General features: G+C 41.2%; 1 protein-coding gene across 10 annotated transcripts in view; it reads right to left on the bottom strand.

The window, feature by feature from the left end:
* The window catches only part of BOD1L1 (biorientation of chromosomes in cell division 1 like 1), a 79,668-nt gene that overhangs the window by 24,848 nt on the left and 34,223 nt on the right, over nt 1–20,597 (bottom strand). For 7 of the 10 annotated variants that reach the window (XM_023742787.1, XM_023742786.1, XM_023742788.1 and 4 more), the window contains 4 exons: nt 12,504–18,645; nt 10,316–10,380; nt 9,071–9,152; nt 1,021–1,064 (listed from right to left, as the gene is read on the bottom strand). In XM_023742787.1, the coding sequence (XP_023598555.1) occupies nt 1,021–1,064; nt 9,071–9,152; nt 10,316–10,380; nt 12,504–18,645 (6,333 nt within the window). Of the gene's footprint in view, nt 1–28; nt 215–1,020; nt 1,065–9,070; nt 9,153–10,315; nt 10,381–12,503; nt 18,646–20,597 lie in introns of those variants that run through there. The other 3 variants (XM_023742791.1, XM_023742793.1, XR_002825949.1) reach the window with 3 other exon arrangements.

The raw sequence follows: 20,597 nt of genomic DNA, 5'->3' as shown, positions 1-20,597 counted from the left end.
AGTTTCCTGATATCTGGAAAGGATAGGTTGTGCTGGGATGGGGAAAAGGCAGCTGCTGGGGGATTTGGGGGAGGGAGCCACGTGCAGTCTCCTTGATGGCTCTGCAAGGTTCAGCCACACTTAGAACCTTTCTAAGTTTTGGAAGGCAAACCTGAAATTAACCAGGTGGGGCTTTCACTTCCTTCTTATTCAGCAGACTGTGTATAAGTTTGTCCTGGAGATACAAAAGAGGGTGTTTTGATGAAGTGAGGTAAGTACTCTGATAATAAGCAAAGCTCTCCCAGTTCCTTTGGGGGCACTGGGAAGAATGTGGCTGTCTGTGATTCACAAGCATTTTACAAAATGCTCCCCACCATATGAACGCACTGAGGAAAAAAAAAAAATTCCTTCAAGTATTAAGGGAATTATGAGGGCTATATTGGGGAAAAAACACGTGTATATAACAATTATGGTTTAGTATCTTCAGAAAAAGCTTTCCAAAAACATGAAGCCAATGCTAATTTGCAAACTAAAATCTATTTCGTCTACAGGACCACACTGATTTAAGGCATCAAAATCCAATTTTTAATCCTATTATAATATTAAAAAATAGAAAATTGATAGTGCTTTGGAGAGTTTTTATTAGCATTACTAGGATAGTTTCCTCCTCTGATGTAAATGAGCCTTCTTCAATTTCCTTAGTTCTGTTTTATGAGAGAAGTTGTGAAGAATAACCTTTTTGGATGTCAGCCTAAAGAGGCTCTAGAAATACAGTGCTGCTGAATTCAGAATGACTCTTTTTCTAAGGAAAACTCAATTTCTTGACATCAACGGATAAAGGTGAATGTGGAAAAAATTAAGTAAAAGCTGCTAACAATACGTTGAACTTGAGTGCAGAGGAATGGCCACCTGTCTCCTAAAGAAATGCAGACATTCCATCCACCCAGACGGCACTGCCTCATTGCTCTCAAAAAACAAAGCAAAACAAAACCAGCCCAAATAAGGAGAACACCAAAACCAAAACCAATACAGTGGTCTTACATTTAGTGATTCAGTCACCAGAGAAGACTCCCTCGGTGGTCCAACTGTTCAAAAAAAAAAAGGAAATTTAATATTGTTTCTGAACTAGAGTAACAAAGTTAAAAATTTGCAGGGTAGTTAAATAGGATTATGTCGTAAGCGGCCTAGTTGCCTTTGTAAATTGTAAAACACTGACCAATTATTTTCTACAATCTGTGTTCTGTCATACTACCAGAAAAACAACAGGAATTAACGTTGCTTGCAGTTTTACAATAATGGCAACTGAAACCAAACCAAGCCTGTTGCCGTCAAATCAGTTCTGACTCACTGCTACCCTACAGGACAGAGTAGAACTGCCCCATGGAGTTTCCAAGGCTGTAAATCTTTATGGAAGCAGAATGCCACATCTTTCTCCTGTGGAGAGGCTGGTGGGTTCGAACCGCCAACCTTTTGGTTAGCAGCCGAGTGCTTAACCACTGAGCCACAAGGACTCCTTGAACAATAGTAGTGGTCCATTAAGTCACAACAGTAATTTAACTCTGCTGGTGATCTGAAACTTAGAGAAAAGGTGAAAGACCTGTTACTGTAACTGTTAAGCTGCAGTGTAACACTGCTTCATTTAAAAATAACACCATCAAAAAAAGTTAGACCCTATCCCCTCAAACAGCAATGGTCTGTTTATACTCCTTGGAAACTTGAAGTACAAGGTCTACTGTTTCTACTCAACAATGACAGAACACACATTTTTCTTTCAAACAACTTCCTTTTACGTAAGTAGATCTCTTATTGAGCTGTATCTAAACACAGTAAAGCAATCTGAAATATAACTGTTGGAACAGGATTTTAGAATCCAAAAATGTTGCCCTTTTGACAATTAACAGATAAGATGTTAATTATTTGTACTATGAAACACCACTGAAACAAATTTTAACCAATGCATCTGTGAGTTTTGGACAGACTAGTTATCTTCAGGGTTTAACAGGTCAGCATAAGCAGCTTGACAGGTCTTGGTGTGGTCTTCCAGCACTGGCTGATAAGGTCACATACTTCGAAGGTTTCCTTTCAGATTATTCTATCCAGGAAGGTCCCTCCCTCGACCTCCCACCAGACAGCCATGGGTGAAGATTTATATACACTGCTCATAGCATCTGAATGACCCCACCTCCAGTGCCCGTCTCTTTGCCTTGAACCCATAAACCAAACCTCTTGCTGTCAAATCCATTCCAACTCATGGCAACCCCATGTGTTACAGAGTAGAATTGCTCCATAGGATTTTCTAGGCTGTAATCTTTGTGGAAGTAGACCGCTAGGCCTTTCTTAAGTGGTCTTGCTGGTAGATCTGAAGTGCCAACCTTCAGGTCAGTAGTTGAGTGTGAACAGTTTGTGTCACCCAGGGACCTCCCTGACAACCTACTGTACCCTTCAAAATGTGGCTCAAAATTAGGGGGGATGACAAATGTTTATCAAGATTCAACAATTCACGTTTATGTATATATCCTGTTGAAATACTTGGGGAAACTCATATAGCTATATGCATAAGGAAGTTAATTACAACTTTATGTATAATAGAATAATTAGAGATGACCAAAAGATCTAACAAACAGGATCATTCTTGCTATTAGAATAAACGAAGTGGATCTGTATACACTGACAATATGAGATGCCCACAATATATAGCTGAGTGAAAAAAAGAAATTATAGAACAATATAAACATTATGATTTCATTTTTGTTTAAAATACTTAATTGTATTGAAAGTGGTTACCCATGGGTAGTGGGGAACTTTATTATGTACTTCTATACATCTTCCAAACCAAACCAAACCTGTTGCCGTCAAGTCAATTCCAACTAATAGTGACCCTATAGGACAGAGTAGAACAGCACTGCAGGGTTTCCAAGGCGGTAATCTTTACCAAAACAGACTGCCACATAACTCTCCCACAGAGCGGATGGTGGGTTCAAACTGCTGAACTTTTGGTTACCAGCCGAGCACTTAACCACTGTACCAGGGCTCCTTTTATATATTACATTCTATAATTAAAGGATGGGTGATTAGGAGAGAGAGATTAGTTCAGCTTAAACAGGACTTCCCTGAGGCCATACCTTGCAAAGCTGAACCCGACAGACAAGTCTGTGTCTTCATTACAGCACCTTACTCATTTGCACAACCATCTGAGGGCAGAGACTGCATTCTCCATCTTGCTTTCACTAGTACTCACAAGTACCTGGCTTAATAATATTTGTCAGGGGAATCATTTAAAGAGCTGAGCTGATGAGCTGAGGATCATAGACATCATGGCTATCTTTCCTGCCTCTTGCCCAAGAGCCCAGACTGCGGTCTGGGGCAGCATGAGGTTCCAGAGATACCTACTCTACTCTTGCCCCAGGAACAGAGCACTTGACTTAAGTCAACCATCAAGTTACATTCCTCTGGTCACAGTAATTAGTTTAGGGTGGACACGTGTATCTAAGCTAAATCAGAATAAGTCTCAGGATTTAGGCCAGGAACATAGGACAAAGATTTTCTTAGAGGCTATGAATGAGAAAGCAATTACCTGTGTGTGTGGTGGGAGAAGATTTAAAAAAAAAAAAAAAAGAAAACTGGTTCACTGTTAGATGTGTTTGTGGGGATATCAGCATGCTACGTATCAGCTTTGCCTGAACTTTTCAGTTTTGTGAGCTAATAAACTTAAAGTAAGTTTTTGTATGGTTCTCTGTTACTTGCAACCAAAATCACCCTGACTATTCCACCTCACTAGCATCAGCATTTCAACATTAAAAAAAAAAAAGGAGAATTGTCTTAAATTTGGGCATATACTCTAAAGTTCTTAGTATTTTTTTTCTCCTAGTTAATGTGTGAATCAGAAGAAAATATGCAATAATAACTAGAGTACCAACTAGAAATAATCCTTCATTGTCATGATTCTTATTTCCATTTCTCTAACCCAGTGATAAAGATCAAAGACTACAGCTTTAAATGTGCATTACACTCCAACAAAAAGAAGACAAAAATCCCCACAGCTGGACCACCAAGTAACATCATAATAAACACAGAAAATACTGAAGTTGTCAAGGATTTCATTTTATTTGGATCCACAATCAACACCCATGGAAGCAGCAGTCAAGAAATCAAATGCCGTATTGCACTGGACAAATCCGCTGCCAAAGGCCTCTTTAAAGTGTTAAAAAGCAAAGATCTCACTTCAAGGACTCAGGTATGCCTGACTCAAACCATAGTATTTTCAATTGTCTCATATGCATGAGAAAGCTGGACAATGAATAAGGAAGACTGTGGGGGAATTGATGCCTCTGAATTATGGTGTTGGTGAAGAATACAGAATATACCATGGACTGCCAGAAGAACGAACAAATCTTTCTTGGAAGAAGTACAGCCAGAATGTTCCTCAGAAGCAAAGATGGTTGAGATTTCATCTCATGTACTTTGGACATGTTATCAGGAGGGGCCAATCCCTGGAGAAGGACATTATGCTTGGTAGAGGATCACCGAAAAAGAGGAAGACCCTCAATGAGATGGACTGACACAGCGGCTGCAACAATGGGCTCACACACTGCAATGACTGTGAGGATGGCGCAGGACCGGGCAGCGTTTCATCCTGTTGTACACAGCGTCGCTATGAGTTGGAACAAACTCAATGGCAGCTAACAACAATAATCCAGTGGTTGTCAAAATGTAGTCCAGGGACACAACAGAGTCCCTGATGGAGCAGGAGAAAGGTGGAGTACAGAACTCAAATTCTAGTAAGAAGACCAGACTTAATGGTCTGACTGAGACTGGAGGAACCCCGGAAAGCTTGGCCTCTGGATTCTCTTATCAGCCCAGAACTAAAACAACGTCCGAGGCCAACTCTTCAGACAGGGATTGGACTGGACTCTGGGATATAAAGTTATACTCATGAGGAGTGTGCCTCTTAGCTCAAGCAGGTACAAGAGACTAAACGGACAACTTCTGTCTGGAGGTGAGATGGGAAGGCAGAGAGGGTTAGAAGCTAGTAGAATAGACATGGGGAATTGGGTGGAAAGGAGGTGTGTGCTATCACAGTATGGGGAGAGCAATTAGGGTCACATAACAATGTATGTAAAAATTTTTGTATGGGAGACTAATTTGAAATGTAAACTTCATTTAAATTACAAGAACAAACAAACAAACAAAAAAATGTAGTCCAGGGAACACCTGCTAGTTCGTGAGACCTTTCTTCAAGGGGTCCACAAAGTCAAAACTATTTTCATATTAACAGCAAGATGTTATTTGCCTTATAAACTAATGGGTGTATAACGGAATTTTCCAGAGGCCACATGAAGTACCCACAACTATCTGACAGGCTATTAATTCTCCTTTTTCTATCACATATCTGTGATGTTGGATTTTCCTCAGATTCTATAACCAAAACAACAGAGTAGCAGAATGAAGCAGATATGAATCCAGCTGTTTCCTATTAAGCCAGACTTAAAGAGATCTGCAAGAATGTAAAACGATGTTACTTTTCTCACTAAATTTTGTTATTTTGGAAAAATCTAGCTATTTTCATGAACAAAAATATTTGTTAATTTACAGTGAATTGATTACTGTTACTTTTATACAAATTGATATGTATTTATTTTCAAAATTTCTCAGTTTTAGTTTCTTATTTGGTAAATATCAACAGACTTAATTCATATAACATAAGCTCTGTGGGAGTCTTGAATTGTTTTCAAGAATGTAAAGTGGTTCTTGAAGAAAAAGAACAAAGTAGGAGGCCCTGCAGTACCTGACCTCGGAACCTACTATACAGCTATGGTAGTCAAAACAGCCTGGTACTGGTACAACGACAGACACATTGACCAATGGAACAGAATCAAGAACCCAGACGTAAATCCATCTACCTACAGCCACCTGATCTTTGACAAAGGCCCAAGTCCATCAAATGGGAAAAGACAGTCTTTTTAACAAATAACGACGGCAAAATTGGGTGTCGGTCTGTAAAAAAAATGACACAGGACTCATAACTCACACCATACAGAAAAACTAATTCAAAATGGGTCAAAGACCTAAATATAAAACCAAAAACTGCAAAGATCATGGAAAAAAAAAGTAGAGTCAACACTAGAGGCCCTAGTATATAGCATAAACAAGATACAAACCATAATTAACAATACATAAACACCAAAAGATCAGCTAGATAAATGGGATCTTGTAAAAATTAAACACTTATGCTCATCAAAAGACTTCATCAAAAGAGTAAAAAGAGAACCTATAGACTGGGAAAAAACTTTTAGCTATGAAGTATCTGACAAAGGTCTAATCTCTAAAATCTACAGGAAAATCCAACACCTCTACAGTAAAAAGACAAATAATTCAATTAAGAAATGGGCAAAGGATATGAACAGGCACTTCACCAAGGAAGACATTCAGGTGGCTAACAGATACACAAAGAAATGCTTAAGATCACTAGCCATTAGAGAAATGCAAATCAAAACTACAATGAAATACCATCTCACCCCGACATTACTGGCACAAATCAAAAATACAGAAAATAACAAATGTTGGAGAGTTTGCGAGAAGACTGGAACTCTTATGCACTGCTGGTGGGAATACAAATTGATACAACCATTTTGGAAAAGGATATGGTGCTTCCTTAAAAAGCTAGAAATAGAAATACCATACAATCCAGCAATCCCACTCCTAGGAATATATCCTAGAGAAATAAGAGCCTGTCACATGAATAGACATGCGCATACTCATGTTCATTAAAGCATTATTCACAACAGCAAAATGATGGAAACAACCTAAGCGCCCATCAACAGATGAATGGATAAACAAACTATGGTACATACACACAACGGAATACTACCCGACAATAAAGAACAAATGATGAATCTGCAAAACATCTCACAATATGGATGAACCTGGAGGGCATTATGCTGAATGAAATAAGTCAATCACAAAAGGATTAATACTGTATGAGATCACTATTATAAAAACACATGAAAATGTTTCCACACAGAAAGAAACAATCTTTGATGGTTACGAAGGAAGGAGGGATGGGGAGGGAAAAACACTAACTAGACAATAAATAAGTGGTAACTTTGGTGAAGGGTAAGACAGTACACAATACTGGGGAAGTCAGCACAATCTGACCAGGGCAAAGTCACAGAAGCTTCACGGACACGTTCAAACTCCCTGAGAGACCGAGCTGCTGGGCTGAGAGCTGGAGTCCAGAGTCTCAGGGGACATCTAGCTCAACTGGCATAACATTGTATATAAAGAAAATGTCCTACAACCGACTGTGGTGAGTAGTGAGTGGGGTCTCAAAAGCCTGCAAGCGGCCATATTAAGATACATCTACTGTTCCCATCCTGGCTGGAGCAAAGGAAAATAAAGAAGACCAAAGACATAAGGGAAAGACGAGTCCAAAGGACTAATGGACCACAACTATCGCAACCTCCAGACTGAGCCTGTAACTAGATGGTACCTGATTACCACTGATTACCACCACCAACTGCTCTGGCAGGGATCACAATAGAGGGTCCTGGACCGAGCAGGACAAAAACGTAAAACAAAATTCAAATTCACACGTACAAAAGACCAGGCTTGCTGTCTGACAGAGACTGAGGAAACACCAACAGTATGGTCCTGGGCACTCTTTTACCTCAGTACTGAAGTCACTCCTGAAGGTCACCCTTCAGCTAAATATCAGACAGGTATATAGGGCCAACGATAACACATGTGATGGTCATGCTTCATAGTTCAATCATATGTATGAGACTAATGGGTACGCCAGCCCAAAAGGAAAGATAAGAAAGCAGGAAGAGACAGGAAAACCGGACGAATGGAAATAAGGAACCTGGGGTGGAGAAGGGGAGAGTGTTGACATGTCATGGGGCCAGCAACCAATGTCACAAAACAATTTATGTATTAACTGTTTAATGAGAAACTAATTGGCTCTGTAAACTTTCACCCAAATCACAATTTAAAAAAAAAAAAAAAAAAAAGAATGTAAAGTGGTTCTGAGACCAAAAGGTTTAAGAGGTGCTGCCACAGTCCTTTCTGATACTTGGCTCTCAGGTCTTTACTTCTATAAAAAAATCTGCAGTTGATGATAGTGTGTTGCTACAGCATGGCTGAGCAGGATCAGGACGAAGAAGAGGCTATGCAAGGTGAGAGTAATTTCACTGGAGTCACTGAAGCAAAAGTCAGAGTCCAAGGGCCAAGAGTGAATGGTTTAAAGAAGTGAGAGCATGGGCTACAGAGAGACGGATATCATGCTTGGTAGAAGGTCGAAGAAAGAGAAGAAGACCCTCAACAGATGGAATGACACAGTGGCTGCAACAATGGGTTCAAACGTAACAACGATTGTGAGGATGGCAGAGGACCGGGTGGTGTTTCGTTCTGCTGTAAACAGAGTCGCTGAGTCAGAACTTGCTCAACAGCACCTAACAACAACAGAACCTGGAAGGGCAGAAAGGGCACTGGAAAAACATTTTTATGGAATACAGCAAGAGTTTGCTCCAAAACTACTCTCTTTTTGCCACAATTACTTGGAGATAACAAATTTAAACATAAAATTTGATTGGCATTTAATGAGAAAAAATGTTAAAAATGTCATAGTAAAGAATCTTCTTTAACCTATTTCAAAAAGTGAGAGGTAAATTCATATAGCCTGTCTGTTTTACTACAAATGCTGTTGTTGGTAGCTTCCATCGAGTCGGCTCCCAACTCATGGAGACTCCACACACAACAGAACAAAATGCTGCCTGGTACTACACCATTCCCATGATTGGTTGATTCACAGGGTTTTTGCTGGCTGCTTTTCAAATCACCACGCTTATCTTCCTAGTCCATCTTAGCCTGGAAGCTCCGCTGAAACCTGTTCAGCATCATAGCAACACATAAGCCTCCACTGACAGATGGGTGACGGCTGTGCATGAAGTACACTGGCTGGGAATCAAACCCAGGTCTCCCACATGGTAGGTGGGACTTCTACCACTAAATCACCACTTAAGCTGCAAAAAAAGGTAAGACACATGCAAGAAAAAATATAAAAAAATCTGAACAACTCCTAAAAGGAGCTTACCGACTCCACTCTGTTTTTCCACACAGGCACTTTCTGGTGGTGCTAGAATTTCAGTTTTCTCCTCCTCTGAAGGCTCAAGTGTCTAAAAAATCCAAAGCACCAGAGAGGTAAATTAACTGAGGCTTTCACAAGAAGAAGGCAAGACTGACCTCAAGTCAATTAAAGAAACAAAAAAATCAACATCTTGTAACAATATAAAAGTATACTTTCAAGTCTGTGCAAAATTTAAAAAATGAATACTTGCTAGACTTTAAAAACAAACAAAAAAATCAATCTAATTTCATATTTCATCCATCAATGGCCCTCCTACTGCTTTCAAAGTAAAAGTCCAGCTTAGCACAGCACAAGGTCCTTCACGATCGGGTCCCCCTCCCTTTCGAAGCTTAAGTCTCACCCCAGAGCACTCTGACCCACTGCAGTGCCTGGGCCACACCACGGGCCCTCCCCTCTCTGTGCCTAGAACACGCTGCTCCCTTTGCCAGGAAGACTCGTTTTCCTTTCTCCTCTGGCAAACTCCCATTCTACTTTCAAAATTCAACTCAAGCGTCCTCCTTGGCAAGCCTTCTCGTCTGCCCGCTCATTGCCCCTGCTGGGTAAGTTCTATCTCCTCTGCATTGTTCATAGCCCATTTACTGCTATCTTATCAAATATACTCTGAGGGTGCCACAGATGAAGTTGGAAAGAGGGCATGGAGTCTAAATTATATAAGGCACAGAGGCCATGGGAAAAAAGTCTACATTTTATTCTTAGTGCAGTGGGAAGCTACCAAAAACTTTAAGCAATGACTCCACCTCATTTACGTCTCTAAAGCTTACTCTCACTGCTATGTGAATCACAGACTAGAGGAGGGGCTCGAGGGGAAGTCAAAGCCTAATGGGGAAGCTACTGAAGTAGTGGGTTAGCACAGGGTTGTAGCTGCAGAAATTGAGTGAAATAGATGTGTTCAAGGTCTACTTTGGAAATGGACATACAAGAGCTGGTGATAAACTAAATGTGGGGTGACAGTGAGGAACTGAGAGTGACTTCTAGATTTCTGGCTTAAGTAAATGGAATGGATGACAGTATTATTTACTTTACTATTGAGGTTCTTAGCTTCACCCCACCCCCATCAGGATGTGACAATACTTAAGTGTCTTAAGTACCATGAGAACAAGAGCTATATATCGCTTAAGTATACATATGTGCATATGGTGAAATGGTACTTACACCATTTACAGTTCAGCATAACTGAATCATCAGCCATACCTCAGTTTTCAAGTTGGTTTTCAGTTCCAATCCTCCCAAAGCATGCGGTGGAGACTCTTCATTGCCTAATGAAATTCAAACCATTAATCCAATTTAAGACTTCACTTATAAAATACATTCTGAATCAAAAGGTAATGGAATGCTGTTACCAGGCATGTCAAGCCCCCTTTCTCTGTTGTTTCCTTTTGCTGTCAGTAGGAAATAATAAAAAGGAATATGTGGCATAGAAAGGATCTTGGCTAAGCGGCAGGGGCCATTTACTCATTTTCTAGGGGTAAAACCATTTCATGCTTGCATAGAAAGATGGCTGCCCAGGAAGAATGATAAAATATTATTTGTAGAGATATCTTATTTCTAAGTATTTATCTATGGTGATTGGCACCAGGTTTTTCCCTAAAAGCAAAAATTCTGGGTCACTGAGGTATATTCTCAATAAAGAAGCTGATTTATGAATAGGTTCACTCTACTTGCTTCACGCTAACACAGCAAAATTGAAAATAAAGCTAAAAAACTGTAAGGCAGACAAAAATGCAAGTGGAATTTTCCCTGATGGAGACTCAGTTCTACCCTGGTCATGTGTCTTTTCTCTCTCCCTTGTCCTTCTGTTTGTTGCTTCTCCAGTTTCCCTCATCTGCCCATGTATAAACCTCCCAAGAAAGCCCTTCCTCTCTCCAGAAAGCTGTAGTCTTTTCCTTGCTAAAAGCCAATCTCCTTCAAGGATAAACAAAAACAAAACAAAAAAAATGGGGGTGGGGTAGAGGGAAGTAGCCTGTTGCAATGACCTAGTCATACAAACTTTCAGAACACTCAATTTACCCCAGGCCGAAATCAACAGAAAAATTTAAAGTTACCTATTCCAACCTTCGGAACATTTCCTACCTGAGTTCCTATGACAACCAAAACCAAACCAGTTGCAGTTGAGTTGATTCTGACTCAATGTGACCCCATGTGTGTCAGAGTAGAACTGTGTTCCATGTGGCTTTCAACAGTTGAGTTTTTGGAAACAGACAGCCAGGCCTTCCTTCCGGGCCATGTCTGGATGAACTCAAACAGCCAACCTTGTAGTTAGCAGCTGAGGGCTTAACCATCTGAACCATCCAGGGAGTCTCTATAATAAACAGGACTAAATCTACTGGCCTTAGGTGCCTAGAGCTGGACTAGATCATATCTAAGGTCTGTTCCAGTTTAAAAGTCCAGGATGCCACCATTTACAAAGCCAAAGCGCAAAAGAGATCAAGTCCCCTGACCCCTTTAAGTCCAGCCTCTGTGCTCCCTAAGTTCGTACAGCATCCTGTGCTTCACCCCCTCCTCAGCGCTCATCACTTTACAATATCACTGCCCGCTTCTAACACTTCCACCTTCTCGTCATGTTAGTTGATCTCTGCATCCCCACGGCCTTGCACTGTACCCAGTAGAAAGTACCTGAAGTTGGGTGGCATAGTGAATGGTTGTGGTCAAAGGCTAGACCTTTGAGAGTTACCACCTATTCTAACAAGACCAGCACTCTCTGAAATCTGTCAGGAGTCAACAAGTTTCTTTTCTCTCTCAAACAAACTCATTCTAACTGAAAAATAAACTTAAAAAAAATTAATATGCTCTCTTGATTAGAAGTAGCCAACCAGACTTAACTGATGCATCCTGCAAATCTATAATGTCAGACTGGGGTCAGAAAGATGCTTGTTTTTGTCTCGTCTCCCCATTTGATAAAACAGAAAACCGAGGCTCAGAAGTTTTGTTTCTAATAGGCACCCAAGTGCCATGCAAGTTATTTCAACTCTCTGAACCTACTTCCTCATTTGTGAAATGTGAGTGATAAAAAATAATTCTCTCAGAGTTGTTGGAAGGTATCCTTCATTATGTTAAGATAAGAAACCTGAGGGTCAGGGAGGGTTAGAAGTTTGCCCCAGTTATGTAGACACCAACTAGCTAGTGGACCCTTACTATCCCCCAGCTCCTGCCTCTTCTTTCCTTGCACCTGAGAAATGGGTCTAAGGTTTTAAGCTTTTAAACATGAGTATAATTTAGAGAAGCTTGACTTCCAAGTTATCTAAGTTATCTAAGTTATCTAAGAAAAACATTTACATTGATATCATTCTGAAAACAAACCATGTTTTGGAAGGCTGTCTTACATGAGCTCTGTGTACCTTTGGAAAACTTTAAAATTTACTTATTAGAAACACATTCTCACCTATTTCACACACATTTCCTTCAGAAGAAACGGTGACCAGAAATAGGTCTCCTTCCTCTTGTAATGATTTGGTCATGCCATTTCCATCTCCCGTTTTCCCACTAGAAGCTTCAGCAGTCCGTTTGCCACTAGGGTCACTCTTCACAGTCAAGTCTTGCTCACTTTTTGGAGTGGACAAAGCTACATCATTGGCAGCTGGGAGGATTGTTGCACTGGAAGGAGCGATTTCTGACTCTTGCCCATTGATACATTCGGTGGTGGTGGTTTTCAAGTGGTCCTCAGGCCCTGGTTGGCCTGCTGCAGCGTCTTGGGTATCTGGCAGGTTAGCTTTTTTAGTACTGGTATTTACTACTGTCAAGCAATGAATACTGACAGAGGAGTCCTCAGCCATCTGCCCAGATGCTTCTTCCGGTCCCTGCAGATTGAGGAGGGAGCAAGCACTTATCTTTAAGTCCCTTCTGGTTGAATAACTTGCTGTGCTGCTACTCCCTGCCATGCCGGCCTCCTGGCTTTTATCTTCTCTCTGAACAGAGCTCAATGGTACATTCCTGTCTCCTGTGTTTACGAGGCTCAAAGCATTCTCACGTTGTCCTCTTTCTGCAAATGGGACCTTGCCAGAACAGTCCTCGCCATGTCTGTCTTTTTCTCCTACAACTGCAGCACTTGGCTGGCCTCCTGCTGCAGACAGCATGCTGATGGATGTGCTCTCATGCCCCTCCTTGGTGCTTCCTGCCATCATAGGGTCCACTTCTTTTCCTCCTGTGAAAGGCTCGGGACACTGATGGCTATGCTCTGCAATTAGGCTGGGCGTAGGGACAGCACGCTTGCTTACCTTTGCAGCTGACAATGCTGGTAGGTAATCGTTTCCTTCTGGGTTGTTTGCAGTGAGCCGATTCTCTTCATGTCTGTCCAGGCTGGCGACGATCAGTGCACATTCTGCTGTGCTAGTAGAGATGATGGCAGTGTCACTCAAGTCCTCCACTCGTGCAATCGTGGGCTGATCCTCATCCTGCAGGACAGCACTAATCATGATCGCTTCACATCCCTCGGAGGTGCTTGTGGAAATCATGGCAGTGTCACTGATCTCTTCTGCTGGTGTGACAGATGGGTGGACTTCCTCCTGGGGGGCTGCACTGGACACGGGGCCTTCACAGTCCTCTACTGAGCTGGTTGAGATGATAGCACTCCCATCTTTTTCTTCCATGACTGTAACAGATCGCTCGTTTTCACTTTCAACAGCTACACCAGAAATAGAGGCCTCACATTCTTCTGCTATGCTTGTGGAAATGAGGGCACATTCATCTTTTTCTTCCTTGCTGGTTGAGGCAAGAGGACTTTCAACTTCTGTGGGTGCACTGGGCATAGGTGCCTCAAAGTCCTCAGAGCTTTCTGAAGGACCTTTGTCTCTTTCTTCAACTGTTGCATCTAGTTGTTGACTTTCAGCAGATTTGATGGTTGTCACACTAGAAATAGGCACTTCGAACTCTTCCCCTATGCTTGTGGAAATCATGGCGCACTCATCTTTCTCTTCATTTCTAGTAGCAGTGGGCTGGCCTTCATCCGAAACTGCACTGGGCATGGGGGCCTCAAATTCTTCCACATTTATTCTAGCATCTTCCACATTTTCTCCAGTTCTCAGAGCACTTGAATGGCCTTCTTCCACATTTACAATCATGCTTAGCTGAGTGGTGTAATCATTTGTTGTACTGGTGGAAATCATCAAGCCTTTTCCTTGACTTTTACCCCCAGCTAAACTATTCTGGTTGGTAATACCATCACTGGCTGTAGTAGCCATGAGACCATCACACTCTTCATTTTCTACAGAGGTTATGAAGCCCTCATCTTCTTTTTCACTTGATGTGTGATCAACTTCACATTCTGGAACGGCACCAGATATAAGAACTTCATAACTGCCCCCAACCATGCCAGTGGAAATGGTGGCATCTTCAACTTTTTCCTTCCTGGTGAACTGACTGTCACTTTGATCTGAAGCTGCACTAGTCATGGGACCCTCACAAGCTTCAGGAACTGGTGCCACTTCACCCTTTCCTGAAACTGCACTGGTCACACTGCTTTCTACAAACCCTTTAGCACTTGAGCAGATCTCTGTATCTTTAATTTCCTTCCCTGCACCACTCATGCTATCAACATTGCTTTCATTTGCGTTTACGATGGCCGCTCCTGCCTCAGCTTCCACATGTTCTACTGCAGTACCAATCTGACTGTTCCCTTCTGCACTTTCGCAAATCAATGCCCCTTCACTTTCTTCTATTTCTGTGCATGTTGAAGCATGTCCAATTTCATTTCCTCTTCCGGTACTAGTTACAATACCCTCACCTTCATCATCCTCCTCTTTTGCACCTGTGCTGGTTACAATGCCTTCGTCATCACAAGGACCAGCAGCAGCGACTAATGGCACATTAGTGACTTCTTTGGCTACTGTGCTGTCCATTGCATTCTCTCCATTTTCTTCTGATTCAGAACTCAGAGCAAAGCCTTCGCTGCTCTCTTCTGAACCTATGCAACTTGCTGGCCCCTCTCCATCTTCTTCTGTTATTCCTGTGCTGGTGACTGCACTTTCACCTTCTGTACCGTCATTCACTGAACCATCTCCTTCTTGGTTGGCACTTGTTGCAGGTGGGCCATCATTATCTACCAGTACCACATTTGCACCTGTGACCATGCGCTCCTCCTGTGGCCCTGCACCAGTTACTGAGCAGATAACAAAGTTATCACTTCTTCCTTCTGCTACTGTGCATGTCACAGTGCCCTCAGTTTCCTTTTTGGGGCCCAGTCTTGTCATAATTTTCTGGAATTCCTCTACCTCTTCACTGCTTAAGGATCCTTCTCTTATTTCTGTTCCAGCACTTGTTACTGCTCCATCACTTTCAACTTCACTAATAAATGTAACAGTTCCTTCAACTATTTCAGAGTCTCTATTTGAAGAACCGTCACATTTTTCTTCAGAGCCAGCACTGGTTACAGCATCATCTTTTTCTTCTGTTCCAACACTGTTCACATTATCCTCAATTTTACCTATGTGGACAGTCACTGGAGCTGCTGTTCTTTCTTCAGATTCAGCCATGGTACACTCTCCACTTTCTCCTTCCTTGGTGCTCGTAAGGAAAGTTTCACTCTCAGCAAATCCCTCTGTGACAACACCCCCACCTTCTTCAGCTGCAGCAAATACAGTACACTCACTGGGTTCTGCCCCAACATGAAGACGGTTGTTTCTGGAGCAGGCACCTGTTACGAAGCCTTCGTCTGCCTCAATGCTTGTGCAAGGCAAAGCCACCTCACTGTCTCCTGTTTCTGAAGAGGTAGTCGTGGCAGCCCCCGTCTTTACTGAGCTTAAGGTAACAGCTTTGTCCTTCCCTTCAGTACTAGTGGCAATAAAAGTCTTTTCTGGTCTACCAGACCCAGCTGTCACATTCTCAGCTGTTTCATTCCTTTGGTGTAAAACAGAGGATGCGTTATCACCTCCAGCACTGGTGTCTACTTCACTGTTTTCATTCCTCCTTTCACCATCAATAGATAGGTTTTCCATTTCACCTGGGCCTCTATTTATGCTTATTTTTTCGGTAAGTTCAATACTTTCAGCATCTTTTTCTGTAGTTATGCCTACCACATGATCAACAGCAACGCCATCCTTTTTGCCATTATCTACTGTAGATCTAATGTTCTCCTTTAAACTGGGCTTTGTGATTAAATCACTTTCTTTCTTGGCCATGTCTGTTAAGACAACTTCTTTGTTAACATCTGCGTTTCCCACAGCCATGTCCGTTGACTTGCTACCATGAGGCTTATTTACTTTTCCTTGTTTACTGTGCAATAAAGCAGTCTGAGAATCTTCCGGAATGTGTCTTATGCTATCTATGCTTGCTTTTGTTGGTGTATCTACCGTGGAACCTTCACCATCTTCTTTGCTGTCACTTGTCTGAGGGACTTCTGAGTCCCCAAGAGTCAAACTTTGATTAGGGATAGCAGAGTGGTCCAGAAGTGAGGTGCTAGCTGCACCACTTTCTAAAACAGTTCTTTTGTTAGCTAAAGGAATTACATCTGAATCATGAGGCCCCTTCTGAGGCACAACAGTCACTGAGCTTAAGGGCGGTGAGGGGTCTGAATTTGTGGAATGTTCAAGAGCAGCATCTCCTTGAGCAACATGTTCTTCAGTGGGTTTGGACATGTTTTTCAAATTCTTTTGTATACTATCATTTTCTGATGGGGCACTAGGTAACATTCTATGACTAGTTTCACAGTCTACATTCATTTCATGAGTTCCTTGCTGAATGGCTTCTTTCTCCTCAGGATTCGGTTTGGAAACAGCACTTTGGATGTGAACTTTCTTGGTCAGAGTGCTTTTGTGGCCAGCGTGCTTTTCAGAATTACCAAGAACCATTCCGCGTCCTGACTTACAGGCTAAGGCTGCTGTTCTTAAATCTACTGTGGAAGTTCTTAATTCTTCTTTTAGAAGTGTAGATGTAGTTTTTTGTTTCATAACATTCTCAGAGTCAGTATCTTGCTGAGAACCATTATTGCTGCTGTCTTGGGTTTTAGATACTATAGAAACATTTTCAACGGATGACTCAGAATCAACTTCCATTGGCTCTTGTTTGGGTATCAATGTGGCATCGCCACTTTTTTTTGGTCTCTGAAGGGAGGAAATACTGGAAGTGCCCAAAGTGTTTGCTGCTAATTTTTCTTCTCCTTTGGTCACTTCTTGTGATAAGCTTCCTCTTCGATTTTCATACAACCTCCTACTTAATTTCTTTTCCACTAAACTATTCCCTTTGGCCTTTTCATGGTTACTGTCAACTTCTTTACCATCCTTGTCATCTGATTTATTTTCTTCCCTCTTCTTCACATCCTTACCACTATGCTTTAAGCTTCTGCTTTTGTGCCCATCTGATAATCTTCTCTCAAGTCTGGAGGAGCTTGAATCTTTATCACCCTTATATTTCTCCTTTGCTAGTGATAACTTAGCTCTGTGACTGGAATCTTTCTGTGCAGTGTGTGCTGAAGAAGAAGCACTCTCCAACACAGACTCGACTCCAGCTTCTTCACAAGGTTTGTCCTCACTTTTAGACTTTCGCTGTTTATCTGAGTCACTTTCTTCAGTGTTCTTCTCCTTGTCAGGTTTAGGGGTGGTCGCCTGTTTTGTGACACTTTCTTGTAATTCTATTTCAATCCCTTTTAACTGTTTGCCTTGACTTTTTGATTTAGATTTTAACACAAGTCTCTCTTCTAACAAGCTCTTTGTTCTTCGCTTTTCTTTGTGAACAGCCTCTTCTGGTTTTAAATTAATATCTAAATTGGTTGAGTCCATATCACACTTATCTTCTGAATAACTTTCACTTCTTTTTTGTAATGTGATACCATGTTGCTTGGAACTCAGAGTCTCTTTCTGAACTTTAGAATCACTTGATCTTCTTGATTTGTGCTCTGCTTTAGTTTTCTCGGCTGACACGTGTCTCTCTTTTTTATTGTTTTCTTTACGAACATTCTCATCTGATTTTATAATATATTCAGAAACTGGCTTACCATCTTTGCCCAAAACTGATAATTTCCTTTCATTCCTATGTTTACTTTTTCGGTCAGCTTTATCATCTGAAAAAAGCTTTGTTTGCTGACTTTGCTTTTGAATATTTTCATCTGCTTTTAAACCTTTCTCAGAAGAATGAAGCTCAGCCTCATCACCTGTTTTATGTACACTGTCACCTTTATATTTATGCTTCACAGACAATTTGTCTTCTGACAGAGTTTTCTCCTTCTCAGGCTTCTCCTTGGAGGATTTCACCTCTTTCTTAGGTAGGCTCTTCGAATGTGGTGTCTCAGAATCATCCTTCTTTAGATGCCTTTCGTTTTTAAGTGTGCTTTTCTGTTTCTGTGGTTCTTCTGTGCCAATTTCTGAACGTTCCACTTGCCTTTTTCCATCTCTCACGTCAGTCTCTTCCTGCGCTCCTTCTACCACAACAGGGGTAGATGTCCGTCTTTTATGTTCTCTTTCTACTTTGGATTCACTTTTGTTCTCATCAGCTGAATGCATAGACTCTGAAAGTCTCCTGGCAGGTTTACTTGATTCGCTTTTTGCATGAACATGCTTCAGCTCTTTTGAGGAAGACACCTTTTCCTTTTCAAAATGCTGTAAGAAAATCAAAGTTAAAATATGAGAAATACCAAAATACATTTTTAGATTCAAATTTCACATTTGGGTGCATTTAATATGTGCACTCAATGTGTTGTCACATACATTACCCCTCACTTAATCCTTGTAAGCAGCCTTTAGTAGGTATTAAAAAATAAAACAAAACAAAACCAACTGCTATCAAGTTGGTTCCAACTCAGTGACCCTATAGGACAGAGTAGAACCGGCCCATACGGCTTCCAATGCTGTAATCTTTACAGAAGCAGACTGCCACATCTTTCTTCAGCAGAGCAGCTGGTGGGTTTGAACCACGAACCTCTTGGTTAGCAGCCGAGCACTTTAACCACTGTGCCACCAAGGCTCCTTGTAGTAGGTATTACTAACCTCATTTTATGCATTAGGAAACTGAAGCTTAATGTGATTCAATAACTCAACACCCAAGCAACAAGTAACTGCTAGATAGAACTAAGTTTAAATGATCTTATGCTGATCTAGTGCTCTTCCACTACATCACAGACACCTTTATAGACACTAATTCTTTCTCCTGAGACTTGTCCATGTACTTAGGAAGCCTTTGTTAATTCTGTATCATTAATGACCATCTAACGCTCAGGCAAACATCAAAAAACCAAACCCACTGCCGATGAGTCAATCCCAACTCACAGTGACCCTACAGGACAGAGTGGAACTGCTAAACAGGGTTTCCAAGGCTGTAAATCTTTACAGAAGCAGACTGCCACATCTTTCTCCTACAGACCAGCTGGTGGATTTGAAATGCTGACCTTTAGGTTAGCAGTCGAGTGCTTTAACCACTGTGCCACCAGGGCTCCTTAATGCTCAGTAGTCATTAATAAATATAAGCTGAATAAATGACAGGCCAATGCTCTTTTTTAGTCCAAGAACATAATACCTGATGATGAAGACAGTTTAAAAATTTTATACTGAAAAATAGAAAATAAAGGAAATCTGAGTCATTTATTACAGCATTATGAATTTAGGCTACCTGTAAGATACCCTACTAATGAAGTTCCAAATACACATGGTAACTCATTGACGACTAGCTCTAATGATTCTTACTCAAATGGGCTGAAGTCCTAAGAAAGATTTTTGTGCATCTGAGTCAGCTTATATTGCACCTCTTCAAAGGTTAACATAAAGATTAATATATTTCCACTGATACAGGAACCAAGACATGGTAAGACCTTAAAAAATACACCTTCTCCTCACTTATCAACTATCTTGTTATGTGACACTTTGCATTTACGACAACAGTAAAAAATCTACTATCTGACTAGTTTGTGCATTAACGATGTATGCCTGGCAGTAACTATCACTGAGGTGGGTGGCGAGAGTAACGCTGGCTTTGATAGTTAAGGTTAAGTATCAACTTGGCTGGGCCATGATTCTCAGTGGTTTGGCAGTTACCTAATGATATAATCTGGCAGCTATGTAATAATGTAACTTGGCAGCCATGTAACGAGGTAATTTAGCAGTTATGTAATGATGTAACTTGGCAGCTATGTAATGATGTAGTTGTCCTCCATTTTTGCATAATACTGATTTCGCATAACAACCTGGTGTTTGGAACTGAACCACGTCAATAAGTGAGGAGAAAGTGTGTTTTAGAATTAAACTCTTTAAAGAAAGACTAAGGGGAATTGTATATCAACCTAATTTTACAATAAATTCTTTTTTTTTTATTGTTGTGCTTTAAGTGAAAGTTTACAATTTACATTAGTCTCTCATACAAAAATTTATAAGTAGTTGTGACCCTAGTTGCTCTCCCTATACTGTGACAATATTCTCCTCCTTTCTACCCTGGATTTCCCATGTCCATTCAACCAGCTCCTGACCCTCTGCCTTCTCATCTCACTTCCAGCCGGAGCTGCCCATTTAGTCTCATGTATCTACTTGAGCTAAAAAGCACACTCTTCACGAGTATCATTTTA

Source organism: Trichechus manatus, unplaced genomic scaffold, assembly GCF_000243295.1.
Source record: "Trichechus manatus latirostris isolate Lorelei unplaced genomic scaffold, TriManLat1.0 scaffold00218, whole genome shotgun sequence".
Lineage (NCBI taxonomy): Eukaryota > Metazoa > Chordata > Mammalia > Sirenia > Trichechidae > Trichechus > Trichechus manatus.
Note: the sequence above shows the minus strand (reverse complement) of the source record. Positions and strands in the feature narration are given on the sequence as shown.